At 40.5% G+C, this 27,949-nt stretch overlaps 2 protein-coding genes across 2 annotated transcripts; one reads left to right on the forward strand and one right to left on the reverse strand.

Moving 5' to 3' along the window:
• Positions 1-955: 955 nt before the first annotated feature.
• LOC108707880 (melanocortin-2 receptor accessory protein 2A) lies at positions 956-6,476 on the reverse strand. The gene is made up of 3 exons (XM_018245940.2): positions 5,999-6,476; positions 4,242-4,338; positions 956-1,364 (listed from the first exon to the last, which is right to left on the reverse strand). The coding sequence occupies exons 1-3, from the start codon at positions 6,177-6,179 to the stop codon at positions 1,283-1,285; spliced, it is 360 nt and encodes a 119-aa protein (XP_018101429.1). The 5' UTR covers positions 6,180-6,476; the 3' UTR covers positions 956-1,282.
• Positions 6,477-8,756: 2,280 nt separating this feature from the next.
• Positions 8,757-18,459, forward strand: mis18a.L (MIS18 kinetochore protein A L homeolog). Its single transcript, XM_018245941.2, has 5 exons — positions 8,757-9,008; positions 13,594-13,660; positions 14,911-15,033; positions 16,720-16,816; positions 17,950-18,459. Exons 1-5 carry the CDS (start codon positions 8,810-8,812, stop codon positions 18,082-18,084), a joined length of 621 nt encoding a protein of 206 aa, XP_018101430.1. The 5' UTR covers positions 8,757-8,809; the 3' UTR covers positions 18,085-18,459.
• The last annotated feature ends 9,490 nt before the right edge of the window (positions 18,460-27,949 follow it).

Consider the following 27,949-nt stretch of genomic DNA (forward strand, 5'->3'; position numbering starts at 1 on the left):
ATTTGGAATTGGTTTTCATTTTTTATTATTTGTGGGTTTTGAGTTATTTAGCCTTTTATTCAGCAGCTCTCCAGTTTGCAAATTCAGCAGTCTGGTTGCTAGGATCTAAATTACCCTAGCAACCATGCCTTGATTTGAATAAGAGACTGGAATATGAATAGGAGAGGGATTGAACAGAAAGATGAGTAATAAAAAGTAGCAATAATAAATCTGTAGCCTTGCAGAGCATTTTTTTTTTTTTTTTTTTAGTTAGAGTAAGTGATCCACATTTGAAAGTTGGAAAGAGTCAGAAGAAGGAGAAAAATAGTTCAAAAACTCTAAAAAAAAAAACAGAAAATGAAGGCCAATTGAAAGGTTTCCGAGGATTAGCCATTCTATAGCATCGTAAAAGTTAACTTAAAGGTGAACCACCCCTTTAGGGTCAGGGCACACAGGCAGATTCGGGGAGATTATTCACCTGGCGACAAATCTCCTCTATTTCGGGGCGACTAATCTCCCCGAACTGCCTCCCCTCCTCGTGAGGCACCTTCGGGCGACTTCAGAAAATGAATCGATTTACATTTTAGCTGGCGGGGAGGCAGTTCGGGGAGATTAGTCGCCCTGAAGAAGAGGAGATTTGTCACCAGGCGAATAATCTCCCCGAAACTGCCTGTGTGCCCTGACCCTTTAAGGTTCTTTACAAACACAGACTCCCAAGTCGTGAGATAACAATAAACAATAAAATACATAAAATGAAATACTTATTATTCTTTGGGAAATATAGTAAGTCTGGTCTGGATATACAAATTCTGCCAAATGCCGTAATACAGCCAATCAGATCTCTGCTCATCACAAAGATCAGGGACACATGACTGATTCTGTGACTATTTTGCCCCTCTCGGCTATAGTACAGTTGAGAATTCAGTTCCTACCACAAAAATCCTCCGGTTTCAACTGAGCAGTATGTACAGAGCTGTGAAATACAATGTCGCTTTATTATAAGTACTTGTTAATAATAATTATCTTTGTTTTGCTATTGGTCATCAAGGCACATCTAATAACTTTGGTGGAAGAGAGAACTGGAGGCAATGGCAAAGAGGAGAAAGATAATTTGGGGGGCAGAGATTGATAACAATGAAAGATGATGAGTATGGTGAATGCAGAAATGGCCGCGGTGGGGAAAAGTACAGAGATTTGATGTCACAACTGACAGTACTAGGGAAAATGGCAGAAATGGATGTACATGGGAACATGGAAGAGATGCTGAAAATGGGGTGGAAGAGCCTGTACAGTCCACTTTTCTTTATTCTGGGTTCCTGCTATTTTCTCCATGTTCTCTTTCTTTTGGCTGCTCCATGTGTTTCCTCTTTCTTCTTGCTGTATTCCTGGTTTATGGAATCAAGACATGAACGAGAGCATTACATGTAAGAAAGGGGAACGCATTGTCTTACATGAGACCATTTATAGCAATACCGGAGTAACAAGCTCCAGGAGAGTAATGTGGAACCTGCTGGAACATCTGAACACATATTGTCAGTGGCGTAACTACCAGGGGAGCAGGGGCCCCCCAGCAGCTCGCGCGCCACTGATTCCGGGTGTATGGAGGGAGGAACGGCTGCAGGTCCCATGCCAGGGCCCATCCCCCTCTAGTTACGTTGCTGCATATTGTCCTGTTTTGTAACATAATTAGTAGTCTTTACACTGCTACTATAATTTGAAACAACTGCACCTGCTGTTCATTTTGTCCAATAAGCCTCAATTGCCAAAATATAAAGTTAGCGAGAAGAGTAAAGTCTAATCTAGTCCGTTTGAACCTACTTAAAACACATTAATCTGCATCTGCTCGTTAGACGGCCCGCTTGCTAGTTTGTCCAGAAGGTGACACATTTTGCACGGATTATACATTTTGCACGGATTCTGTTGCACTATTTAGTTGTTATGGGGGTGTGGGGCTTGTTTAATAACATAGCTGCTAAATTGCACCAGTGCAGTTACCAGTAGGAACCAATTAAACCTGTGCAATCAGTTTTTTTGTTTCCAATGTAATATTTGTTTAGTGTGTACACTCATTGATTGTACAGCACTGCAGAATATGTTGGTGCTTTATAAATATGTATTTAGTCATTGGTTATAGATATTGGTAACTGCACTAATGCAATTCGGCAGTTTCAGCAGCCATATCGGCTCCTGTGCCTCCCACTTTGGTTTTATTGGTATGGAAAATATAGTCTGGGCAGTAACACAATCACCTATATTGTTTAGAATAAGGAGATATCCCCTTAAAGGGATACTGTCATGGGAATTTTTTTTTTCAAAATGAATCAGTTAATAGAGCTGCTCCAGCAACAGATTTTTTTTATATTCAATTTTGAAATCTGACATGGGACTAGACATATTGTCAATTTTCCAGCTGCCCCAAGTCATGTGACTTGTGCTCTGATAAACTTCAATCACTCTTTACTGCTGTACTGCAAGTTGGAGTGATATCGCCCCCCTCCCTTTTTCCCCCCAGCAGCCAAACAAAAGAACAATGGTAAGGTAACCAGATAGCAGCTCCCTAACACAAGATAACAGCTGCCTGGTAGATCTAAGAACAACACACAATAGTAAAAACCCATGTTCCACTGAGACACATTCAGTTGCATTGATAACAGCAGCCTGCCAGAAAGCATTTGTCTCCTATAGTGCAGGCACAAGTCACATGACTGGGGGCAGCTGGGAAATTGACAAAATGTCTAGCCCCATGTCAGATTTCAGAATTGAATATAAAAAAAATCTGTTTGCTGTTTTGAGAAATGGATTTCAGTGCAGAATTCTGCTGGAGTAGCACTATTAACTGATGTGTTTTGAAAAAAGCATTTCAGAAGTTTGAGGATTTGACCGATTCACACTCCTCTCAGAGATCCACAAACATGTGCCCCTTATTAACACCAATGATAATGCGTATTCATAAATTTTCTATAATAATTTTCTATAGAGTGCTTTTTTTTTCCTCCCAGACCATACTGTATATAATTATAAAGTGCTGTTGCAATAAATCAATTCTTATTATATTAATATAAAGTGACTTGTGCTCATTAAATTCATTATCCAACTATCTCTTTTTCATTAAAGTGACTAGTGCTGAATAACCATACCTCCCAACTGTCCCTTTTTCGGAGGGACAGTCCCTCTTTTGACAGCTCAACCCGCAGTCCCTCATTTGTACTGGAAAGTCCCTCTTTTCTATGCACTGAACAGCCAGAAAAAGAAACAAAGTTTCTCACGTAATTGGCTTTTAGCAGAGAGCCCAGAAGAGCTAACAGGTGCAAATAAGATACTTTGTAACAATTTTGAGGCACAAAAACACAGTTTAGATAAGGAGAAATATTTTCAAACTTTCATAACCTGCCAAATTTTGTAAAACAAACATGGTAATTAGGGGGTGTGACCAAAGAAAGGGGTGTGGTCAAAAAATTGCGCTACGTGCGGGAAAAATTTTTTTGTCCCTCTTTTTACTTCCAAAATGTTGGGAGGTATGGAATAACTAAATAATTGATGATTTTATATTGTGATTTTATCCAAAGATCTTTGGAGTCTGAATCGGTCAAATCCTCAATCTTCTGAAAAGCGTCATAATTCATTAAGGGGATATCTCCTTATTCTAAACAATATTGTCTTTTTCTGACGAAAGTCAGATCCCTTTAATTAATTCTAGTACATCTACTGATAGATCTCTCTACTGTCAAATTCACAATCGCCTGTATTATACTCACTTATGTCTACATTTAGCGATTTACCTTCTATTACAGTAAATTTAGCATAATATTTTTCCATTGCCAGGAGACTGAATGATGCTGTATCATTACTAGGGATGCACCGAATCCACTTATTTGGATTCGGCCGAACCCCCGAATCCTTTTCGAACGATTCGGCCGAATACCAAACTGAATCCGAACCCTAATTTGCATATGCAAATTAGGGGTGGGAAGGGGAAAACCTTTTTTACTTCCTTGTTTTCTGACAAAAAGTCACGCAATTTCCCTCCCCACCCTAATTTGCATATGCAAATTAGGATTCGGTTCGGCAGGGCAGAAGGATTCGGCCGAATCCTACTGAAAAAGGCCGAATCCTGGCCAAATCCCGAACCGAATCCTGGATTCGGTGCATCCCTAATCATTACACTCTGAACTCTGCTCAAAAACTATTTATGAATAATGAAATAAAAAGTCCAGGAACATGCACAGGGAGTTCAAGAACAATACCCTTAAATATCGACTTACTTTGATCTTGCGACGGTCCTGGACATGTACAACAGTATGAGAAACAGAAAAACAACAAAAACAGCAAGGCCGACCCAAAGGGCAATGACAATCGAATCTGGAATTGAGATAAATATACACAGTTGGACCATTGTTTTACACTGCAAGAACAAACATCAACTTGACCATAAATATCCTGCTCCCATGGTTCTTAGCAGTATAAAATATCCTACATTTATGTTCCCGTGTCAGGTCATGGCTGTCGTGCAATTTTTTTAAAGTGATACTGACACAAAAAAAACGATTTTCAAAATATTAATCTACATTAAAAGTCCCCTGTAGATCATGTTGTTTGTTTTTCACTGATAGTTCTGCTTTTGTAAGTAATTGTTACATGAAGTTCCTAAACCTGATTGTTTTCCCAACCTGACTGTCCCTTCTCAGCCTGTCAGTAAGAGTTTCTAATGCTAAGGGACCTAGTGCTGCACAAATATGGCAGCCCCCTCATAAAGGAACATGGGATAAGAAAGGTAATGTAAAAGCATCAGGCACATACTTTTATGGCAAAATTCTAAATGGCATTCAAAGACAACGTTATGATAGATATAAAAAAAGTTTTTTTTTTTGGTGTCAGTATCTCTTTAAAGGGAAACTGTCATGGGAAAACATGATTTTTCAAAACGCATCAGTTAATAGTGCTGCTCCAGCAGAATTCTACACTGAAATCCATTTCTCAAAAGAGCAAACAGATTTTTTTATATTCAATTTTGAAAGCTGACATGGGGCTAGACATTTTGTCAATTTCACAGCTGCCCCGGTCATGTGACTTGTGCTCTGATAAACTTCAATCACTCTTTACTGCTGTACTGCAAGTTGGAGTGATATCACCCCTTCCCCCCCCCCAGCAGCCAAACAAAAGAACAATGGGAAGGGAACAAGATAGCAGCTCCCTAACACAAGATAACAGCTGCCTGGTAGATCTAAGAACAGCACTCAATAGTAAAAGCCCAGTCCCACTGAGACTGACTCAGTTACATTAAGTAGGAGAAATAACAACCTGCCAGAAAGTATTTCCTGGAGGCACAAGTCACATGACTGGGGGCAGCTGGGAAACTGACAATATGTCTAGCCCCATGTCAGATTTGAATATAAAAAAATCTGTTTGCTCTTTTGAGAAATGAATTTCAGTGCAGAATTCTGCTGGAGCAGCACCATCAACTTATGTGTTTTGAAGAAAAAAAAAAACGTTTTCCCATGACAGTATCCCTTTAAGTTGTGCGGTGGTTCACAGTGCAGAATCATTCTAAGTGACAATATTATCAATGAAGAGTATATCTGTGCCTTAAGATATATATTTGGTAAAGAGTTTTGTACTGGCATGGGTATCGGGTAAGTGAATAGAATCACTGGTGGGTGTCTAACATTTGGCACCTCCAGCAATTTAGACTTTCCCTATAAGTATATAAGAATACTATTTCTCATTCATAAGTACTTCCAGTTGGTTCATGGCACTAAATTATGCCCCAAAAAAGTCCAAATCCTGCAGTGATAGAAGCAATGCATTTCAGAGGAGATCCTGGACCAACTGCCTTTGCAAATACTGTATAGCTAAAATCTCTGCCGCAAAGTAAGACACAACTGCTGCTTTGGGAAAGGAAATAGCTCTACATCATCACAGGCTCAAATACACACACATTTTTTAATGACAGCGTCTCTTTAGTTAAAACATTACTTAGAGGAACAACAGTAGAGAAAGAGGTGCAGCAGCATATACTCACATTTATTTGCTTTTGGGTCGCTTTCATCGAAGGATGCAAAATCCTCATAGTCATAGTAGTCTTCATAAGTGTAGGAAAAGTTACTGATGTCGGCCATCATTGCATTGTGAGCACAACTGGTACCTGCTATTACAAACTTGGTGCATGTGAGAATAAGCGACAGCTTAGCAGCTCCTATCATTGGTGTAAGCGCAAGCTAAATAAGCTGCTTTCTGTTTAAACAGCAGAGTATAGCAATCCGGCCAGTTACTTCTTGCTGCTTATTTCCAGCTCGTTGCTCTGCCCAAGTCCAGCTAGTAGATAAGGATCTAAAGAAAACATGCAACGTTAGCTCATTGAAGGACTGCAGACACTGCAAATGCAAATCAGTTATGTCTATAATATTTAAATTAACATTTTTAAATGAACATCGACTCCTGGAGGATGCCTTGGGAGGCCATGCATGTTGGCTGGCTTTGATGTGGAAAAAAAATGATTGTGAGAAATTGTGGGGTTGCTCTGCTTAGAAGCGGCCAGAGAAATGTCCCAGATGACTCTTCTCTGCTCACTAACTGAATTTTCTAAGCCAGCAACACTGGCAGAGTTACTGCAGAGATTAGGAAGGGGTACTCCTTGTGATCTCCAACACTTGACCATCTACCTACATGAGCGACATTTGCAATTGTATAAAGGTGGCCATAGACGTAGAGATCTGCTCATTGGCGATGTCACCAAATGTACAGCTCTCTCCCCGATATGCCCACATTGAGGTGGGCGATATCAGGCTAATCTGATTGTTGGCCCTAAGGCCCAACAATCGGATCATAATGCTTCCGATACGGGCGGTCAGATTGTGGGACCGCAAACACGTATAGATGCGGCCACAATCCGATGGGATTTTTTAACCTGCTTGATCGAGATATGCTTGATTTTTGCCCAGATATCGATCGGGAAAGCCTGTTGGATGGCCCCATACACGCGCCAATAAACTGCCGACTCGGTCTGTCGTCAGCACCTTTAGAGCTGAATAGATAATAGGTGTTTTACATAATACATTGCAGGGTGCAAAATAGGGTTGCCACCTTTGGCAGCAGCCAGGTGGCAACCCTACCTACTGGTGACTAGGGTTGCCACTAGGGTTGCCGCCTGGCCTGGCCAGTAGGGTTGCCACCTTTTAAAAAAAAAAATTACCGGCCACTGGTGGGAGCGGAAACGAAAGGGGCGGGACGTGATGGAAGAAGGGGCGGAGCAAATGAGGGGGCGACACAAAAGGGGCGGGGTCATGGGGAGTAGTGTCACAAAAGGGGAGAGGGCCACCGCACAAAGCCGACGAAAATGTCATTGGCGGGCAGGGGATTTTGTAAATGGTATTACAAATTACCGGCAGCTACATTGCCGGTAAATTTGTAATACCGGCCCCGGCCCGGCCGGGTGGCAACCCTACTGGCGGGTAAAAATGATGGTTGATCCCAATGTTATTAATAGGGAGAAAAGATAAATATATAGGAAGGCCAGAATTTTTTTCCAGAAAAGGTGGCAACCCAAGTTGCCACTTTTTCCAGAAAATTAATATCATTGGAATCAACTATCATTTTTACCAAATTAAGAATAAGAAACAGTATGCGCTTCCTATATTAAATAAACTCCCACCAACAAAGTACTTTTCCTCACAACAGTTCGACTTTTGAAAAAACAGTTCCGTAAAGATCTTTATGCCTCTGATGAAGTGATTCTGGATCACGAAACGCGTTGGGCCGTGGACTAAGTATTTTAAATGTGAGTGTATACTATTGAATTATATTAATAAAAATCCTATCAATTGAGCATGTGTCTTGCTGTTCAACTGACTTCCCAGCCAGCAGCACCAGTCTCCATTCGATCAACTGTAGTCTGCAGTGTGAGGAGGTGATAATAGGAACGTGTGAGCGAGTGGAACACCAGGACGCTGATACGATCAAGCCAGCAGCGCCAGTCTCCATACGTTCGGCTGCAGCCTACAGTGTGAGAGGCTGGAAAACATTGAGAGACACTGCTGTAAATCAGCCCAAACCTGCAGCTGTAACTAAAGCATACCTCCCAACTGTCCCTTTTTCGGAGGGACAGTCCCTCTTTTGACACCTCAACCTCCAGTCCCTCGTTTGTACAGGAAAGTCCCTATTTTCTTTGCACTGAAGAGCCAGAAAAACACCCAAAGTACAGAACGCCTAACAGGTGCAAATAAGATACTTTGTACCCATTTTGAGACACAATAAAACAGTTTAGATAAGGAGAAATATTTTCAAACTTTCATAACCCGCTAAATTTTGTAAAATGAAAATGGTAGTTAGGGGTGTGGCCACAGAAAGGGGCGTGGTCAAAATTGCTGTTCTATGTTTGAAAACATTTGTTGTCCCTCTTTTTACTTCCAAAATGTTGGGAGGTATGAAAGGTTTCAGGCTGAACTAAAAGGACACCAACCCCAGTGCTCATGGAGGAGGCCCTGACTTATTGTTGTGATATTGAAATATTCTCTCTGCTTCACCAAACATCTCAGCAGTACAAAACAAGCTTTCCCATAAACTTGGACAGAAGCTGCTTTGAATCATAGAGGGGTAACTACTTCACTCACACAGACAAAGGCTACAGATAAATATATGCCTTTAATGATTCCCATTATGTATGAGGGAATATTTAATTGCTGGAATTCACCGGCACAGAACTACAACTTGAAACAACCGCTTTATTTTGTGGGTATTACAATCAAACACCATAAAGATGATTTAAAGTCCAGGCGACGCTCTGTCCAGTCAAAGCGCCGCTCGGTGCGCTACGTCATTTCCGCTTTGCGCTTGAATGGAAATGGCGGCAGATAAGAACTCAAGCTTCATGCCCGCTAATGGAGGAGACGGACATAACAGCAGCTTGGGGAAGCTTCTGAATTCGGAGGAAGATCCGCCGGTGGTGTTTCTATGCAGCCATTGCAAGAGGCCGGTCGGAGACACGTACAGCTGGATGGGCAGCGACATGGGAGACCAGACTATATTACTGAAAGGTGCTGAGCGATAAAAGTGACGGGACAGGAGGGGAGAAAGAGAAGGTCATTGGTTGTTATTACAATGTTCTAAATTCAATCAGATGATGGTTATTGGATCTGCTGTTTAGTGTGCAGTTCTGGCTCAGTGCCACTAGGCGTCGCTGTCCTACTATCTTCTATTAGCAGCACTAAGGGGCGTGTTTACTAACCGTAGAGATAAATATCTGGAGATGCTGCCCATAGCAACCAATCAGATCTTTGCTTTTGTTTTCTAAGTTATAATTAGCTGTTTAAATCTAATTGCTGATTGGTTGCTATGGGCAACATCGCAAGAAATCTCCAATGTTAGTAAACATGCTACATGATACATAACACTTAATCAGGGTGGCCAGGTGTAATATTCAAAACCAGCCAAAGTTGGCTACAAAACCAGGCTCAAAACTAGCCAAGAGGCACTTCTAATGTAGCCCAAAAATAGCACAACATGTGCAGTGAAATAAAGTCTCAAAACAAATGAATATATGGGAAAATATGCCTTTTTCAAATTGTCCCTGTTTTGAAAATATTTCCATGAAACCAAATGGGACAGATTTGCCCGTCACCAGGGTGAAACTACAGAGGGGGCCCAGGAGGTTTAGGGGTCCCATAAGGCTCTAATACATATACAATTGTAATAAATATTGGTAAAACAAATCAACCTCTGGATACTTTGGCGGCCTAGAGATTTTTGCCGCATTGTTGAGGAAAGTCACCAGAAAATGTTAGAATGGGACGGGAAACTGGGGTACAGAGCCCAAAATCTGGTGACCTCTACTAGGGAAGCACCGAATCCACTATTTGGGATTCGGCCGAATCCTTTGTGAAAGATTCGGCTGAATACCGAATCTGAATCCTAATTTGCATATACAAATAAGTAACAGGAAAGGTAATAGTGGAAAAAATTCTTCTTTTTGTGAAGAAAAATCACGTGATTTCCCTAAATTACATATGCAAATTAGGATTCGGTTCGGCCAGACACAAGGATTCGGCCAAATCAGAATGTCGCTAAAAAAGGCCGAATCCTGGATTCAGTGCATCCCTAACTTCTACACAAGTCAGTACCGTTGCATGCTGGGTATTGTAGTCTTGCGTTAAGCTTGTAACACCAACAGTTTTTTTTTTTTTTAGAAAATTAGTTTGTATGCTATGAAAAAAAAGACACCACTGCATATTAAACTTTAAAGTCGCAAAGTCTATTTTAAGAAATAACTTACCTAAACTCTGCTTGCGCTCCTCTTTAGAAAAGGCGATCGGTGATCCATCATTGGCGCTCGTTTTCTCCTCCCTGCCTTCCTTATAGGAGATAGCCAGGGAGGAGAAATCAAGCGCCTCACGATGGATTGTCGCCCTGTCGGTAAGTTATTTCTTAATAAAGACTTGGTGAATTTAAAGTTTAATATGTGTTGGTGTCTTTCTTTCGTAGAATACTAACAAATTTTTTTTTTTTTTTTTTGTAGAAAATTTTTCCTGTTTCTGGTCCTTTAAACAAAAACGACTACCCGACATGCATTGGGAGACAGTCTTGTAAAATTTGGCTGGTTTCCAAAGTACAAACCAGCCAAAGGCCCATAAAGTAGCCCAAATCCGTACCTTGGCTAGTTTGTACTTTCAAAACCCACCTGGGCTTTAAATTAGTAGCCCAATTTGACTGGAAAACCGCCAACCTGGCAACTCTGCACTAAATAGCACTTTTGCATCGTCTCTGAAGTGAGCGCACATTCCGTTTAATATTGGTCATACTTCAACACCCTCATTTTTGCTAAAAGGCAGCTCTCCAGCTTGTGACACCCATTATAGGGATTGTTCATCTTTAAATTTAACTTTTATGATGTAGACAGTGGTTTTCATTTTTTATTTGTGTTTTTTGAGTTATTTAGCTTTTTATTCAGCAGCTCTCCAGTTAGTTTGCAATTTCTGCAATCTGGTTGCTAGTGTTCAAATTCCCCTAGCAACCACTCGGGCCATGAGATTTTTTCTCTTATATAAGAGAATCAGTAAACCATTTTTGTCAAATACAATAGTTGTATACTATGCATTAACCAACATGACCTCTTGTTTAGCTTTTCCGTTATACCGGACATCATTCTCATTTATCTTTGACAAAGCCATTTTGGACTATATCTGGGACCCACAATTTAAACCCTATCACATTAATCCCGATGTCTTCCAGCATTTCTGGCGTTTTTGATTTACTTGCCCCAGACTTTATCAAACAAGTCAATATTATCATGTTTTAGGGCCAAGTAATCCATTCTGCTTACATATCTTGTTCTCTTATTTCAGAAGGGGATATTGTCGATTTTTTTTTTTTTTTGCTACAAGATCTCTAGCTGCTGTAAGAATAAAGTTGACCATTTTCTGTGCTGGGCTTTTTATATTGGGGATTTTGTTACCTAGTACAAAGATTAAGAGCTCTAGCCCTAATGTAAGCATTGTCATGCTGTCTACTAGCCCCCTCACCATTTCCCAGAACCTCTTCAGTTTTTGACAACTCCAGAACATGTGTAGAAGTGAACCCTCCTGTTCCTCACATCTCCAGAACACCGATGCTGCTGTATCTGGATATAGCTTATGCAAAAGTTGGGGTGCGTGATACCATCCTGTTATCACCTTCTATATGTTCTCTTTAATGGTGGCACAAATTGAAGTTTTCCTGGTGTTCTCCCATATCTTCTCCCAGGTTGAGTGGTATTTTCTCCCCTAACATCTTCTCCCAGTATCGTGTATACTTATGTGGGTGTTGAATAGGGTCTGTCTCATTGATAGTTTTGTACCATCCAGTGATCAATCTCCGCTTGATTATTTGCATAGTTCAATCGGGGTGATTTGTGGGGGGACGTGCTTTTGGGTCGATTGATAGATCAGGGGGAGACTTGCTAGGGTCTAATATCAATTGAGAAGTCACATTATACCAGCATGTAGATGTTTGTTTAATGGATTCCAGGGGAAGAGCATGCTCCGCATTTTTGGGTCTTTTCCATAGGGTACCTGCGGGGGTGCCCATTTGGGGATAACTCCTCTCTATTGCTGTCCATATTTTTAATTGGGTATCAGATGTCCATCCCAGGACTTGCTTTGCTTGGGAAGCCAAGTCATATTTGTATAAATCAGGTACAGAGAGACCTCCTGATGATCTATATGCTTTTAACACTTTTTGGTCAATTCTGTGTCTCTTATGGCCCTAGATAAATTTTATGATGGACCTTTGGAGGTCCTCTATGGTTCACCTGGGGATTGTTATTGGAAGGGTGTCGTGGAGATATAATATACAAGGAAGCAGGTTAAATTTTAATGACACTATGCGCCCGAACCATGATAAATTGTATCGATTCTATTAGCTCCTTCCGCAGGGACACTTATCAATTTAGGGTAATTAGCTCTATATAGGGAGCTATTTCTTGGTGTTAGTTTTATTCCAAGATACGTGATAGCTTTGTGTTGCCAGTTATATGTAAAATTTAGTTTTGGAAGCTTGACCTGAGGGTCTGGAAAGCTGATTGGCATAGCTTCCGTTTTAGCGTCATTTATCTTATAGCCAGATGTTGTCCCATATTTTGTCAATTCCGCGTGGAGATTTGGGAGTGATGTCTAGGGGCGAGTCATCTTCATATATGGCTATCTTGTATTGTGTTCCTTTTACCGTTATGCCATGTATATCTGGGTGCGCTCTGGTTTTCTGGGCAAGGGGTTCTATACTAAGAGCAAACAGTAATGGGGAAAGGGGGCATCCCTGTCTCGTTCCATTGCTTATTGTGATTGGTTGGAAATACGTTAGCCATTATTTTAATTTTCGTGCTGAAATAAATGGAGCCTAGGATGTTCAGAAATTCGCTCATTGAAGCCATTTGTTGTAAAGTTGCGAACACGATATCCTTGTCTAGAGAAATTTATTAAACATTTGTAGCATATGTGGTGACAGGATTTGGTTGTTTGTCTTGTAATCACTGTATGGAAGACCGTCCGGTCCTGGTGTAGATTTGTTCTTTAAATTGAATTTGTACGTTGGTACATTTACCTTTTAAATGCAACTTAGACAGATGTTTGTCTTAACATTTCATTTATTTTTACCTTTCTGTGCTCTGCAGTAAACACACACCAGAGGGGATTGGGGTGGGTGGTTTATAAAAGCTAAATGCTAATAAAGGCCAAGCAAACCACAGTACATTTCTGTAATAGCCTCTGTATGTAATTGTGAGTTGTGTGTAAGTCTGTTGTTTGTAACCCAGGAACCTGTAATTGCTGTTAAAAGCAGCGCCTGTCTCTTAATATTCTCTCCACTGCTTGTCCTGACTGCTGGCACGACTCGATTTCTGTGTGGGTAGTCCGTTCTCCTCCATCCAGGGCTCCCATTCTTCGAATGTCTTTTTTTTTAATATTCTGAGAATAACAAACTGGAGAGGAAGGGTTATCCCAAGGCATTGTGGGAACTGGAGTTTTGGTTGGAGATGAGATGATTTCTGTAGTCTGGCAAGCAGTGCAGAGAATTTAAGGGCCCCTGAGTCTTCCTTGTGTTAAAGGATTATTGCTTTTCCTTATGTTTGAATTTCTTGTCATTTTCTTGTAGCTGTATCTGAATATGTTTCCGTGGATGAAGTGCAGATCGTCTCAAAGGTCGCCAGTGACTATGGCTGGTAAGTATATGGTTCTGTCGGGATTCCCTGTTAATTGGCCGTCTCTCTAGCGTCTGTTACGTTGCAGCTCAACTTGATGAAGGAGCGAATCATACCTGCCATTATGACTCCTGCCTCACAGTTGTTATTGCTGACTATACATTTCCATCTGCCATCTTTCCCTCTAATTGTAGAACTACACGGTGCGCTTACCTCCGTTCGGCCGCAATATAAGGAAGCGCAGACGTCACGTCAGATGTGCCGAATCTAATGTAAGTAATCGGAATGTCGCACTTAGAAGCTAATTTCATCCGACAAGACACAACTGTCGGGTAAGACGCAACCTGCAGCGTTCACATGCGACAGTTGTCGTATTGGATGCAATCGGCTTCTACGTGCGACATTCCTATTACTTATGTTAGATTTGGCGCATACCTCCGTTCCGACGCCTTGCATTGTATAGTTTTACCCTAAATTGCTCCTGACCTCTTCCTACCCATCGATCAGTTTTACCAGTGCAGGGCAACAGTACATGATATTTTCATTACTTCAAACCACTTTCACTTTTTGGTGTTGCTTTTTCTGTATAGTTAACCCTACGCTGACACTTTGCCTATAGTGTCTATATGTATACTCTCTTCAAAGACAAGGGTGTGGTGAGAGAAGAGTGGGACAGCTTAATGTAGTTATGGGATCCTGCTACTCAATAATAATCTCTTTAAAGGAACAGTAACACCAAAAAAATTAGTGTTTTTAAAGTAGTGAAAATATCAGGTAATGTTGCCCTGCACTGGTAAAACTGATGTGTTTACTTCAGAAACACTACTATAGTTCATATAAACAAGCTGCTGTGTAGCAATGGAGGAAATTGTAAAAAAGTCTATATGGCACAGGTTAAATAGCAGATAACAGATAACACCATTATGTTCTACAGAGCTTATCTGTTATCTGCTGTGTAACCTGAGCCTTTGAATGGCTGCCCCATTGCTACACAGCAGATTATTTATATAAACAATAGTAGTGTTTCTGAAGCAAACACACCAGTTTTACCAGTGCAGGGCATTGCTACATTATACTTGTATTAGTTTAAAACATTTTCATTTTTTGCCGTTACTGTTCCATTAACAGGAAGATGAGATTTGTAGTTCAGGTTTCCCATTACTGACACGTGAGACCAAAACAATCCACTTTCTGCAGTAACCGACCAAATAACTTCCACTGAAAGCTGATCTATTGAATCACTGTCCCCTCTTTGTGTTCCAATCCCTTAGTACATTTGAAACCGTATCCTGCAGCGGCTGCTCCTCTGTCATGGGGAAGATCTACAGATGTACTCCCAAACACCTCGACTTCAAACGGGATCTGTTCTCCCTTAATATTGATGCTGTTGACAGGTAGGAGACTCTCATGCAAGGAAAAGGTTATGTTCTTGGCAGATTTGTTATTTCAAATCTCTAGTTCAGATGCAGTTAAAGGGAAACTCCATCCAAGAATTGTCCTAAAATAGCATATTTAATTTTATTTACAGTACAGGTATAGGACCTGTTATAAAGAATGCTCGGACCTGGGGTTTTCTGTATTACAGATCTTTCCGTAATTTGCATATTCATGCCATAAATCTACTAGAAAATAATGTAAACATTAAATAAATCCAATGGGCTGCTCCTCAACCCCTTTTACTTCTGAATGTTGCTCACAGGTTCAAAAGGTTGGGGATCCCTGCTATAGAGAAAAAGGAAATAACTTTTAAAAATTTGGAATATTTGTATAAAATGGAGCCTATGGGAGACGGTCATCCCGTAATTCGGAACTTTCTGGATAACGGGCTTCTGGATAAAGGATCCTGTACCTGTAGTAGATGTGACCCTTCTGCCTCTGCAGGGAATGAGCAGGGTTAACAGACATAAAGGGGCAGATGTATCAAAATATTTTAGTTTAGAGCTTAATAAATAAAAATTCACCCACATTCTATTCAGTCCTATGGGATTTTTAGAATTGTATTCTAAATTTAGAACTCGCCATATTATAAATACGCTTCAAAAAATCCCATAGAAATGAATAGAACTTGGATGAGTTTTTATGTATTAAGCTTTAAACTCGCATTTTAACAAATCTGCACCATAAAGAATGTAGGGAATAGTATTTGTACATCCCAACTGATCCTTTCATTCAAACAATACATTTAGGGGCATATTTATTTAGGGGCTTCTTGTTGTATATACTAGGGATGCACCTAATCCACTATTTTGGGTTCTGCTGGATCCTTCGCAAAAGATTCGGCCAAATACCGAACGCATCTAAATCCTAATTAGCATATGCAAATTAGGTGTGGGAAGGGGGAAAACATTTTATTGTTTTCAAGCATTTGTGTACCGACAATTATTTACACAAAACAAGGGATGCACCAAATCCAGGATTCGGTTCGGTTTCTGGACAGGATTCATCCATTTTCAGCAGGATTCGGCCAAATCCTTGAGCTGAACCGAATCCTTAAAATCAGGTGACTTTTCGTCACAAAACTTGGAAGCAAAAAAATGTTTTCCCTCCCCCTCACTGATTTGCATATGCAAATTAAGGTTCGGTTTGTTATTCGGCCGAATCTTTCACAAAGGATTCGGGGGTTCGGCGAATCCAAAAAAGTGGATTCGGTGCATCCCTAAACAAAACATCGCTGTTATACGTATGTCAACAATAATATGCTTTATATTATGAAAACTGTTGCAAAATATGTCACACAATTCAATGTTCTAAGCAAATAGCCTGTACTGCCTGGTACTTTCACAATATAAGCCAATTGATAAATTAACAGAATGCATTTCCATAAGCATTAAGGTTACATAACTGGCCTGGCCAGTCCGAACAGGGAAACACATTTGGGGGTAATGCTTGTATGATGGACTAGATATTCCTGGAAGTCCAGTTGGAGCGATATTTATTAATAAGCCTTTATTTATTCAAAGTCAACATGTATGAAACCTTAATGATCTTGCATGTCCTAGTACGCATACATTTTATTGAACTGTTTTGAGGGCTACCAACCCTTTTTAAGGGGGTGAAATAACCAATTTTCCATTGTTCAGTTATATTTTAGGCTCTGCACACAAAGAAGCAGTGTTGGAATTTGAAGAACCTGTTACTCTGGGTGTCCGTGCAGCATTTGAAGAGGAAATTGAAAAGGTAATGAAAATTAATGTGTTCGGGTCAGTGGGACACTCACCTCTAGATTGTATTTTATACGAGCTTAAAGGAGTGGTTCACCTTTAAGTTAACTTTTAGTATGTTCTAGAAAAGCAACTTATCAATTGGTCTTTATTCTTTTTTTATAGTTTAACTATTTGCCTTCTCACTCTTTCCAACTTTCAGGTAGGGGTCACTGACCCCATCTAAAAACTGTAAAGCTACACATTTACTGTTACTGCAACTTTTTATTACTCCTCTTTCTATTCAGGCCTCTCCTATTCATATTCCAGTCTCTTATTCAAATCAGTGCATGGTTGCTAGATTAATTTGGACCCTAGCAACCAGATTACTGAAAATGCAAACTGGAGAGCTGCTGAATAAAAAGCTAAATAACTCAAACTGTAAATAATAAAAAACGAAAACCAGTTGCAAATTATCTCAGAATATCCCTCTCTACATCATACTAAAAGTTAACTGAAAGGTGAACAATCCCTTTAAGCCTGGTGCTAGATAGATTTTAGGTTTTAGTGCATAGTCTAAATACTAGAAGGTACACGTGCTGGGCAGTGTCATTGTTTTTCTACCTGGTCTTTTTTTCAGTTGGTATCCACATAGAAGCTTGATAAGTCTGCTGTCCATAGCACAATTTTAGAGGTCAGACTGCATGGCAACTTTGTAGGTACAGGTAGGGGACCGGTTATCCAGAATACTTGGGACCCGGGGTTGCTTGCATAATGGATCTTTTTCCGAAATGCGGAAGTGCCAAACCACTGAAGGACCTGAAGCCACGAAAACAGCTGAAGTCATGAAGCGGAGAAAAGACCCAAAGTCTTATAACTTGTGTATGGGGGGGGGGGGTTTACTTTTTTAGCGCTGATGTCTGTGTGGTCTTTTAACTGTGATGTGGAGTGGGCGGGATCTGGGGTGGGGCCTGGGCACCAGTGTGGGTGGGGTTCGGAGGACCCTGAAAATGTTGTTGTTCAGAGCCCCATGATTTCTAATGCTCATACCTGTACCACATATAGAGTCCAATACATCCGCAAACTGAGTGCTCACTGGCAGCTGCTGAGATGTCAAACTGGATTTCCTGAAATCAGTCTCAATGATTTTCTCTTATGTTTCGTTTTTAGACCAGGGCCGTGCTAAACGTGTTGCAGTCCAGAGTCTCCACCATTGAAGCGCACATGTTTTCCGGTAAAGACCTTAGCAGCACTCTTGATGTGGATATCACAGATCTGAGAGAGAAATCCTTTCCGAAATCGTAGCACTGCAATGGCAAGATGTTTAAAACTTCACAACCTTCAGAAAAACTAGAACTAAACATCCATTTTCCTGCAGAATGATTGTGGCAATTCCCTAACATAATGTGGTTACGTTTGTGCATAATGAGAAATCTGTTGTGCCGATGCGTTGCATAGCAATAGCTGCTTTGTCTCACTGACAACTGTTTGCAATTGTGGAGTTGTACAGCTTCCCGCTACTTCCGATCAGAGCACGACTAGTTAGAACATGATCTGCTTTGCTTTTAGTGCCAGACCAAATTGGCTGATAAAAGCCACAGACATCTGCCTCCAAGTCGCTTTCATCCTTCCGCTGGGTTGGCGCCTAAACAACTGATGAATAAATGATTGCCACACAGATACTCTTGCTACTGTACTGAGCCGGGGGGGGGGGGCATGCTCTGGTATATTGCTTTTTAGCATTTTTCACACTGCTTTCTGTTTAATTCTAATTTATCTTTCTTTATTGGGATGGTGCATTTGACAGAAGCCAGTAGTGTAAATGCACTCGCTGGGGTATATTTATCAAAGAGTCAAGTTAGAGATGGCTGCAGTCCTCTAGAGTGAAATTCCCTCACTCTCCATTCTATTGGATTTTGAAAAGGCATATTTATCAAAGGGTGTATTTTTCACTTTCACCCATTGATAAATACTCTTTAAAAAAAAATCCCAAAGAAATGAATGTAGACTGTTGGCATTTCACTCTAGCGGACTATGGCGATCTCTAACTTCACTCTTTGATAAATATATCCCACTGTTTTTAACTGTGATTCCCATCAACCTCCGCAACTGAGAGCTGATTTTATCTTTTTATTTCTGGATTCAAGGTTGAGTCCTGCAGTGAGTCGGGTACCCGCAGGTTACCCACAAAAACCTGCGGGATGCAGGTAGAAGTCAGCGGTTCTCCGGGTTTGTGGGTCGCAGGTCTTCTCAATAGAGAATTTTACTCCTTTATTTTTTATTTTTTTGAGCACTTAATGTTTTACACCTTTTTTTTTCTGATCACGCTTACTTCTAATGATATCACTTCCGGTTTACAATGACAGCACTTCCTGTTTCTTGATGGTCAAGGATCGGGTTGCATATAAGGTACTTGCGGGTCGGGTAGCGGGTCCAAGCGGGTAAGTATTCGGTTTGCAGGTCCGGTGCAGGTTGTGGGTCGGGTTTAACAAATTGGTTCCGTGCAGGACTCTAATTTGAGGATTAAATAGTGGGATCAGTCGGTTCGCCTGTGAATGGTAGCCAACTGCTCTTCAGATGCACACACAAGCTGGAGCGGAGGGGCATTTTTTGTAGTTTAGCAACATCTGGCTGGATCTATTGCCCAGATATGTTCTTTACTTACTCTGCATTAATCTCATTAGCTTTGAAATGCAAATCATGGTTATTTCTGCTGGTCAGCAGAGGGCGCTGTTACATTGATTTCTGCAGCATTACTTTGTCTCGTGTTTGAATTTTCAGCCTGCTAATTTTCCGTAGAATAGAATTGTGGTTGTTACCTTGGATATCCGTGTAATTTGCCTCCAGTTTATAGGTCTATTTTATAGTATAGTTCTAGCTGGTTCTTACTGTATGTGAAAATAGTAGAAGAGCAGCTAAACCATGTGCCTTCCCCAGGGAACCAGGAGATCAATTGCATGTCACCCATCAATGGATTTCTCATATTCTTACACTGGGTGACTGATATATGCTTCTAACACGCAAGACTCATGAAGACTTATGAAGTTATATCCTTCTTAGTGATGTCATTGGTAATAATTGGTGCTCAATGATGTCATTTCTGTCACATACGTCTCTGAAACTTTTCTGTATTGTAATAAATACCCCATGTTTTAAGAAATAAGCTCTGCGTTCCATGACCTGTATAAAATCACTTATAATATTTCTAGTTCTCTCAACCAACCATAATATTTCTAGTTCTCTCAACCAACCCCTTCCCCTGCTGAAATGTGTTTCTGTATTTAGCCTTTTAGGTTCCTTACTTGCCCTGCATAAACATCCAGACCTCTGCCGTCCTTTTATTTAGCTTATATTGTGCTAAATCGGAAACATTAAAGGGGACACATACCCTTCATTATAACCTAATGTATCAATTCTTTTAGATTTTATGCTGTAAGTGGCTAGTCACGTATATCCTTAAGGGTCGGGGCACACGCTCTGATTCGGGGAGATTAGTCGCTCGGCGACAAATCTCCTCTTCTTTGGGGCGACCAAACCCGCCAAACTGCCTCCCGCTGGTTAGAACGTAAATTGCCGGCGGGATGGCACTCAGAGCGCTTTGTTTTCCTAAGTCGCCCGAAGTTTCCTCATGAGGCAATCCCAAATCTGAGCATGTGCCCTGACCCTAAAAGAAGCGAAAACCCTTAAAAGAGAAGGAAACCCTGTAGAGAAAAAAAACCCACACCACGTAGACCCCCCTGGGGAAATGCCCCATACTTTATACTTACCCCTCGGCGCAGATACTGGCAGCGGACTTCACGGCATCCATCTTCCGGGTCCTCGGTAAGCTGACTGGGAGATGGGCAATCTCCATCAATTTCGGTGCATGCGCAGTTATCAAAAGCCGGCAAATTGCTCCAACTGTGCATGAGCCGAAAATACCGGTCTCCCAGTCAGCTTACCGTGGACCCGGAAGATGGATGCCGTGAAGTCCGCTGCCAGAATCTCCGACGAGGGGTAAGTATAAAGTATGGGGCATTTCCCCAGGGGGGGTGCAGTTAGCCTTGTTTCTGTGCTGCCATGTAGTAATAATCTGTATTAATTAATTACTAATCAGCCTTATATTGTGACATTTCTATTCTATGTGTACTGTATATTGTGAGTGGGTCCCTAAGCTCAGTAAGTGACAGCAGCACAGAGTGGAGCTCTGCAGTTTCAGCAATCTGGTTGCTAGGGTTCAAATGACACTAGCAACCATGTATTAATTTGAGTACGAGACTGGAATAGGAGAGGCCTGAATAGAAAGAAGAATAATGAAACAATACAGTTGTAGCATTGCAGAGCATTTGTTTGTTTTAGATGTGGTCAGTGATCCCCATTTGAAAGCCGGAGAGTCAGAAGAAGGAAATTTATGCAAAAACGATATATATAAAAAAAAGATTTAATGAAGACCAATTGAAAAGTTGATTAGAATTAGCCATTCTATAAAATACTGAGAGTTAACTTATAGATGAACCACCCCTTTGCTGAGCTGCATGTAATGTATCATAATGTTAAATGTATTTCTAATAACCATACACTGATTATTTCATGTATAAACCCCAGGGAGAGTATAACCCACTGTAATTCACTTGTATCATCTAATTATCCGCTAATTACAGCACTTAATTGGATTTTACGTCTTATGTTGGAATGGAGGAAAAAGAAAAGAATGAGAAACTGGAACAAGAGAAAAGTGGGGGGGGGGACTTTTAGGCAAATTTAAAGCACCCCTAACCCCCCCTAATTTGAACTTCTAATGGAAAGGCTAAGAGGTGAATGTGACATGCTGCTTTATTATGTTTAAAGGGGATCTAAGCACTAGGGATGCACTGAATCCACTATTAAGGATTCAGCCAAACCCCCCCCCCTCCCAAATCTTTCGCTAAAGATTCGGCCGAACAGCGAATCCTAATTTACATATGCAAATTAGGGTGGGAAAGGGGGAAACCTTTTTTACTTCCTTGTTTTGTGACAAAAAGTCACTCAATTTCCCCCCCCCGTTCCTAATTTGCATATGCAAATTAGGATTGCATTCGGCCAGGCGAAAGGATTTGGCCGAATCCTGCTGAAAAATGCCAAATCCCGAACCGAATCCTGGATTTAGTGCATCCCTACGAAGCACAAAATATGGATTTATGTAACCTTATTCACAATGGTCCTCTCAGCACATTTGCAGCTTATAGTAATGTCCAATGTTTAGTTGTTTCTGAGAATAATATCAGTATTATACTGCTAATAGCCTTTGGCTCCGTTCACCTCTTTAGGAAGAGACAGTTAGGGTGGCTGACATTCCATAAGTCCATTAACTCTTAGTTGAGCCCAAATCCTGATATTCACAGTCTAAAAATTTAATTCTCAGAAGCTGCTAAAAATAGAGAGTAAATGAGCCCATTTGCAATTGTAACTATTATTTGCGGGCTTTGAATGATTGAGCTAAACATCTTAGAATTATCACCCCTATCTGATTATTGGGGTATAAATGACCCTGGCAAGCCGGCAGTGCTATGAATAAACATTGAGAGATGGTAATGTGAGGTCCTGAATAGAAAGATCAGTCAATAATAACCATAAAATTGTAGCTTCACAGATCAATTGTTTTTTGGCTGTTTGGGTCAGTGACCCTTATTTGAAAAGCTGCAAAGTATCAGAATTGGAAAGTACGTTGCTAGGAATTTGCAAAGCTTGGCCTTATTTCCCTTGGCTCTGATTGGTTAATTGCTGTAAGGCAAATTCTGATTGGTTACTAGGTGTTATTTCACTGAAGTTAAAGTTGCTCCTGGCGTTTCCCCCTAATTCAGTATTTCATAAGGTGTTCAACACATCAGCTTTAAAGGAAATGTAAACCCTGAATGAATGTAGGACTGTTATCCAGAATGCTCAGGACCTGGGGTTTTCCAGGTAAAGGATCCTTTCATAATTTGGATCTTCATACTACTGAAAAATCCTTTAAACATTAAATAAACCCAACAGGCTGGTTTTGCTTCCAATAAGGATTAATTGTATCTTAGTTTGGATCAAGTACAAGCTACTGTTTTATTATTACAGAGAAAAAGGAAATATTTTTGAAAACTCTGATTTGATTAAAATAGTCTATGGGAGACGGCCTTCCTGTAATTCGGAACTTTTTGGATAACGGGTTTCTGGATCCTATACCTGTAGTTTACGTTTCTATATTTACAATTGTCTTGTTTTCATGATATTTGCCGTTTGTAATGTTAGCCGACTGGGCTGCTAATGTATTTCCTAAAAAGGAGGAACATTTTGTGATGTTACTCTGCTTGGCTTTGGAGGGGGTTGTTTTGGACAAAACACAGCTCTGGGGCGGTACTTTTTTGTGCCAATGCTGAATGTAGATCAAGGCCACTATGTCCCCTTATTATATCATTATCATTCACAATCTAAAACCTGGCGAATTGCTGTTTTAGCCTATGGGGGACCTCCTAGAACCTATTTGGAGTCAATTGGTGGACTTTGAAAAATCAAAGATTTTTTTTTGAAAATACTACGATTGAATTCGATCTTACTTCGATTCGAATGACTGGGGAAAAAAAAATATTTTTATTTTTAATACATTTCGGTTGTTTTTTTTTTATTTTTTTATTTGAATTTCAAAGTTATGGGAGTTAAAAAAAAAAAAAAAAAAAAAAAAACTCCCATTACTTTGAAATTCGTCCCTTGATAAATCTGCCCCTTAACCTTCTATGTTTTTTGCCCACGTTTAGTCAGTGTATTTTATGTTATTTAAACCTAATTAGAACAAACGCTGTAAAACTTGTGTCCAGGTTGGGATCAAATCCAGGACCCCAGCCCTGCTAGATAACATTGGAAAACATTAGGCAACAATTTGAGTCAATAAATATGTATAGAAAAAATAGGAAGAGTTATTCCTTTAGGTTTGTTTTTTCTTGCTGATCCTTTTCCAGTCTCTCAGCTGTACACGGAGTAGCACCCTGTGTTAGGAAATATACTCTATTGTGCAGGTTCCCCTCTAATGAAACATTTCACTTCTCCAAACAGTGCACCAATGTTTATTCCAGAAGTCTTCACCAATTTTGTCCAAAATGCCAACTTACAAGACGATAGTTATAGATATTGCCTGTTGTATTCAATGGTAATCTCCCTTACTTTACAGACTACCTTTAGGCTCCAACAGAAGGATACAAAAATCCAGTAGAATAATACCGTTTATTTCTAAGGATAAAAAATCTTTTAAAAACATTGCACTCACATTTGTTTCCATGAGGTTAGTCACCTATATACAGTCATATGAAAAAGTTTGGGAACCCCTCTTAATTCTTTGGAGTTTTGTTTATCATTGGCTGAGCTTTCAAAGTAGCAACTTCCTTATAATATAGAACATGCCTTATGGAAACCGTAGTATTTCAGCAGTGACATAAAGTTTATTGGATTAACAGAAAATATGCAATATACATCATAACAATTAGACGGGTGCATAAATTTGGGCACCCCAACAGAGATATTACATCAATACTTAGTTGAGCTCCTTTTGCAAATGTAACAGCCTCTAGACGCCTCCTATAGCCTTTGATGAATGTCTGGATGGTGGTATTTTTGGCCATACAAAATCTCTCCAGTTCAGTTAAATTTCATGGTGGCAGAGCATGGACAGTCTGCTTCAAATCATCCCATAGATTTTCCATAATATGCAAGTCAGGTGACTGTGACGGCCATTCCAGAATATTGTACTTCTCCCTCTGCATAAATGTCTTTGTCGATTCCCAATTAGGGTCATTGTCTTGTTGAAATATCCAACCCCTGCGTAACTTCAACTTTGTGACTGATGCTTGAACATTATCCTGAAGAATTTGTTGATATTGGGTTGAATTCATCCGACCCTCAACTTTAACAAGGGCCCCAGTCCATGAACTAGTCACACAGCCCCACAGCATGATGGAACCTCCACCAAATGTAACAGTAAGTAGCAGGGGGTTTTTCTAGGAATGTGGTGTTCTTCTTCCACCATGCAAAGCACTTTTTGTTATGACCAAATAACTACATTTTTGTCTCAGTCCAAAGCACTTTGTTCCAAAATGACTGTGGCTTGTCTATATGAGCTTTTGAATGCAACAAGTGACTCTGTTTGTGGCGTGAGTGCAGAAAGGGCTTCTTTCTCATCCCCCTGCCATACAGATGTTCTTTGTGCAAATTGCACTGAATTGTAGAACGATGTACAGATACACCATCTGAAGCAAGATGTTCTTGCAGGTCTTTGGAAGTGATCTTTGGGTTGTCTGTAACCATTCTCACAATCCTCCGCATATGCCGCTCCTGTATTTTTCTTGACCTGCCAGACCTGGGTTTTACAGCAACTGTGCCTGTGGCCTTCCATTTCCTGATTACATTTATTACAGTTGAAACTGACAGTTTAAACCTCTGAGAACTTTTTTTTGTAGCCTTCCCCTAAACCATGATACTGAACATTCTTTGTTTTCAGATCTTTTGAGAGTTACTTTGAGTAACCCATGCTGTCACTCGTCAGAGGAGAGTCAAACAGAAGCACAACTTGCAATTGGTCACCTTAAATACCTTTTCTCATGATTAGACACACCTGCCTATGAAGTTCAAGGTGCAACAAGCTAATCCAACCAATTTGGTGTTGCCAGTAATCAGTATTGATCAGTTCTGAAGTGAGTTGTTTGACATGCATTAATACACAGTTTTTATTTTTAATCCTGGAAATTGCTAGTGACAAATCCCTTTATTTAAATGTTAAACGCTTTGCGCAAAGCTGGTGGATTTGGGAGGTAGAGGGGTTTGAATCTGTTCTGCATTTGCAATGAAACTTCATTGTTACGAAAGTGGCCACATTAGAATTAAAAATAACTCTGAAGCTCAATTACAGTCAAGTGACGGTGAGAGATACCGTATCCAGCCTGGCCGGGGAGATGAATAAGGAAAGCTTTTACGCATAGAGAGTGCTGGAAACACTTTTAGCAGCAAATACTTTCAATTGGCCTCATTGAATAAGTCGGTAAATCGTCATCGGCAATAATGGGCTCTGCAGCCTCTCCTGCTCAGATCATGGTGAATCACTGGAGCTATGGCATGCTCAGGTACTATTAACCTTTCCTAGTGAGGGAAGCGCTGGTCATTATTGTGTAGTTAGAGGAGAGCTAAAATATCTTACAATCTAAATGGAGAATGTAAAGTCCTGCACCGGGGATGTAAATAACTACTGTAAAGGGCATGTAAAGGCAAAAAAATAAAATCCCATTTTTACTTTCTTTAATGAAAACGAAACCTATCTCCAATATACTTTAATTAAAAAATGTGTACCGTTTTTATAAGAAACCTGACTGTATGCAGTGAAATTCTCCCTTCATTTACTGCTGTGGATAGGAATTGTCAGACGGTCCCTAACTGCTCTGCAGGGAAACAGTCATACTTATGAACAGCAGGGGGAGCCCCCGACTTACTTCCCAGCCATGCAGAACTCAAGCAGCTTTGTTTGTTTCCCTGTTTTGATAATTTATGACGATCCCTAAGCAGCCCAGACCACACTGAGCATGTGCACAGTCTTGGTCTTGCAAAGATGTTTAACAAAGTTACAAGATGGTGACGCCCTGTGGCCAACTTGTTTGATTAGGCTTGTGGTGCAGCAAGTTCATGTTTATGGTTAGTATGCAAAATACAGCATTTATAGCCTTATTCTCTTTTAGACTTTACTTGCCCTTTAATGGAACTTCACTAGACAAATCCATAATGGAAAAGGACCTTGGAGGCCTTGTAGATAATAAACTTGGAGGTAGTAAGCAATGTCAGTTAGCAGTATCAAGGGCAAATAAGGTCTTGAACTGTATTAAAAGGGGAATCTATTCCTGGGTTGGAAGCGGTCATTCTTCCACTGTATAGAGCACTGGTAAGGCCCAGTTTTGGTCTCCATCACTCAAACAGGACATTATTGTATTAGAGAGGGTATAGAGAAGGACAACTAAGCTGGTAAAAGGTCTGGAAAATCTTAGCTATGAGGAAAGACTGGCCAAATTGGGGATGTTCACGCTGGAGAAGAGGAGCTCTGAGGCAAATTGGAGAGGCTTCATGAGTTTTTTTGCCTTCCTGTGGATCAACTGGCCGTTAGGCAGGTTAAAATAGAGTTTAAAGGTTGAACTTGATGGAAGGTCTGTCTTGTTTCAACCTCACTTACTCAGTTCTTGCCAAGAAGGACATGAGACACAAGGTGTGGGGTTGGCAAGATCAGGATTAAGCGAGTTGAGGTGTGACATTGGCATATGGTCTGCCACCTCTGCAGGGGGCAATTGGTCGCCCAGGAGCCATCTGACTCTCACATCGCTAGTGAAGCACTAGCACAGTCTTCAATATGAGTATGTGAAGAGGTAATGAGTAAGGTGTCGAAGTACAAACGGGTTGGTGAGAACAGTAGAGTAACTATAGAGGACCAATAAGTCTGTTTCCTCTAAAGTTACAAGGAAATCTCAACTCCACAGTCATTCTCCTAATTTAGAGCTGGCAGGGAGTGACGACAGCCAAGCTTTTTTTAGCTTGGGGACCTGGCGACACATTGTTATACAACTAGGTGAGAAATTCGGGATAAGTTCAGAGATAGGGTGGGACAGAGTTATGAATTGCTTTGAATGTTCAGGTCATTAGAATGTTATTCTAAAAGGTATGAGAAACCAGTGCACAGAGGAGGAGCGGTTGCTAAGGTGTTTGAGCCTGGCAGCAGTATTCATTATGACTGGAGAGGTGCCAGTCTCTGGTGTAGAAGATTAATTCATAGAGAGTTACAATAATCAATGTGTGATATGATGAGGGAGTGAATTTTGGTGGCATCTTGGGTGATAAATTATTATATTTTGGAAGCATTCCTTTAGTGAAAGTGGCACAGCTAGTTATTGATTGAATGTGAGGGGTGAAGGACAGGACAGAATCATGGATACCAAGCCTGGGGGAGATGGGGAAATAGTGGAGTTGTAAATGATGCTAAACATTTCTGGAATGTTGGATGGGGAAAGCGGATCCATTTCTGCATTAGAGAATTTAAGGTGTTGGGACCTTTAGGTAGACATGACTGACAAACAAGAAGATCAAAATGAGAAAATTCTCAAATCTTGCTAGTTTTCACATATGAGATGAGATCTCCAGCATTTCTTACAATTTCTTGGTTCTC

This window comes from Xenopus laevis, chromosome 2L, assembly GCF_017654675.1.
Source record: "Xenopus laevis strain J_2021 chromosome 2L, Xenopus_laevis_v10.1, whole genome shotgun sequence".
NCBI lineage: Eukaryota > Metazoa > Chordata > Amphibia > Anura > Pipidae > Xenopus > Xenopus laevis.

What these genes read in the sequence shown, in the direction of transcription:
- LOC108707880 (XM_018245940.2), bottom strand. Translation starts at nt 6,179, where the DNA reads ATGATAGGAGCTGCTAAGCTGTCGCTTATTCTCACATGCACCAAGTTT. An exon ending in CGACCCAAAAGCAAATAAAT is followed by an intron (nt 4,339 to 5,998) that starts GTGAGTATATGC and finishes TCTCAATTCCAG; the next exon opens with ATTCGATTGTCATTGCCCTT. An exon ending in AGGACCGTCGCAAGATCAAA is followed by an intron (nt 1,365 to 4,241) that starts GTAAGTCGATAT and finishes TCCATAAACCAG; the next exon opens with GAATACAGCAAGAAGAAAGA.
- mis18a.L (XM_018245941.2), top strand. Translation starts at nt 8,810, where the DNA reads ATGGAAATGGCGGCAGATAAGAACTCAAGCTTCATGCCCGCTAATGGA. An exon ending in GTCGCCAGTGACTATGGCTG is followed by an intron (nt 13,661 to 14,910) that starts GTAAGTATATGG and finishes CCAATCCCTTAG; the next exon opens with TACATTTGAAACCGTATCCT. An exon ending in TTGAAGAGGAAATTGAAAAG is followed by an intron (nt 16,817 to 17,949) that starts GTAATGAAAATT and finishes TTTCGTTTTTAG; the next exon opens with ACCAGGGCCGTGCTAAACGT.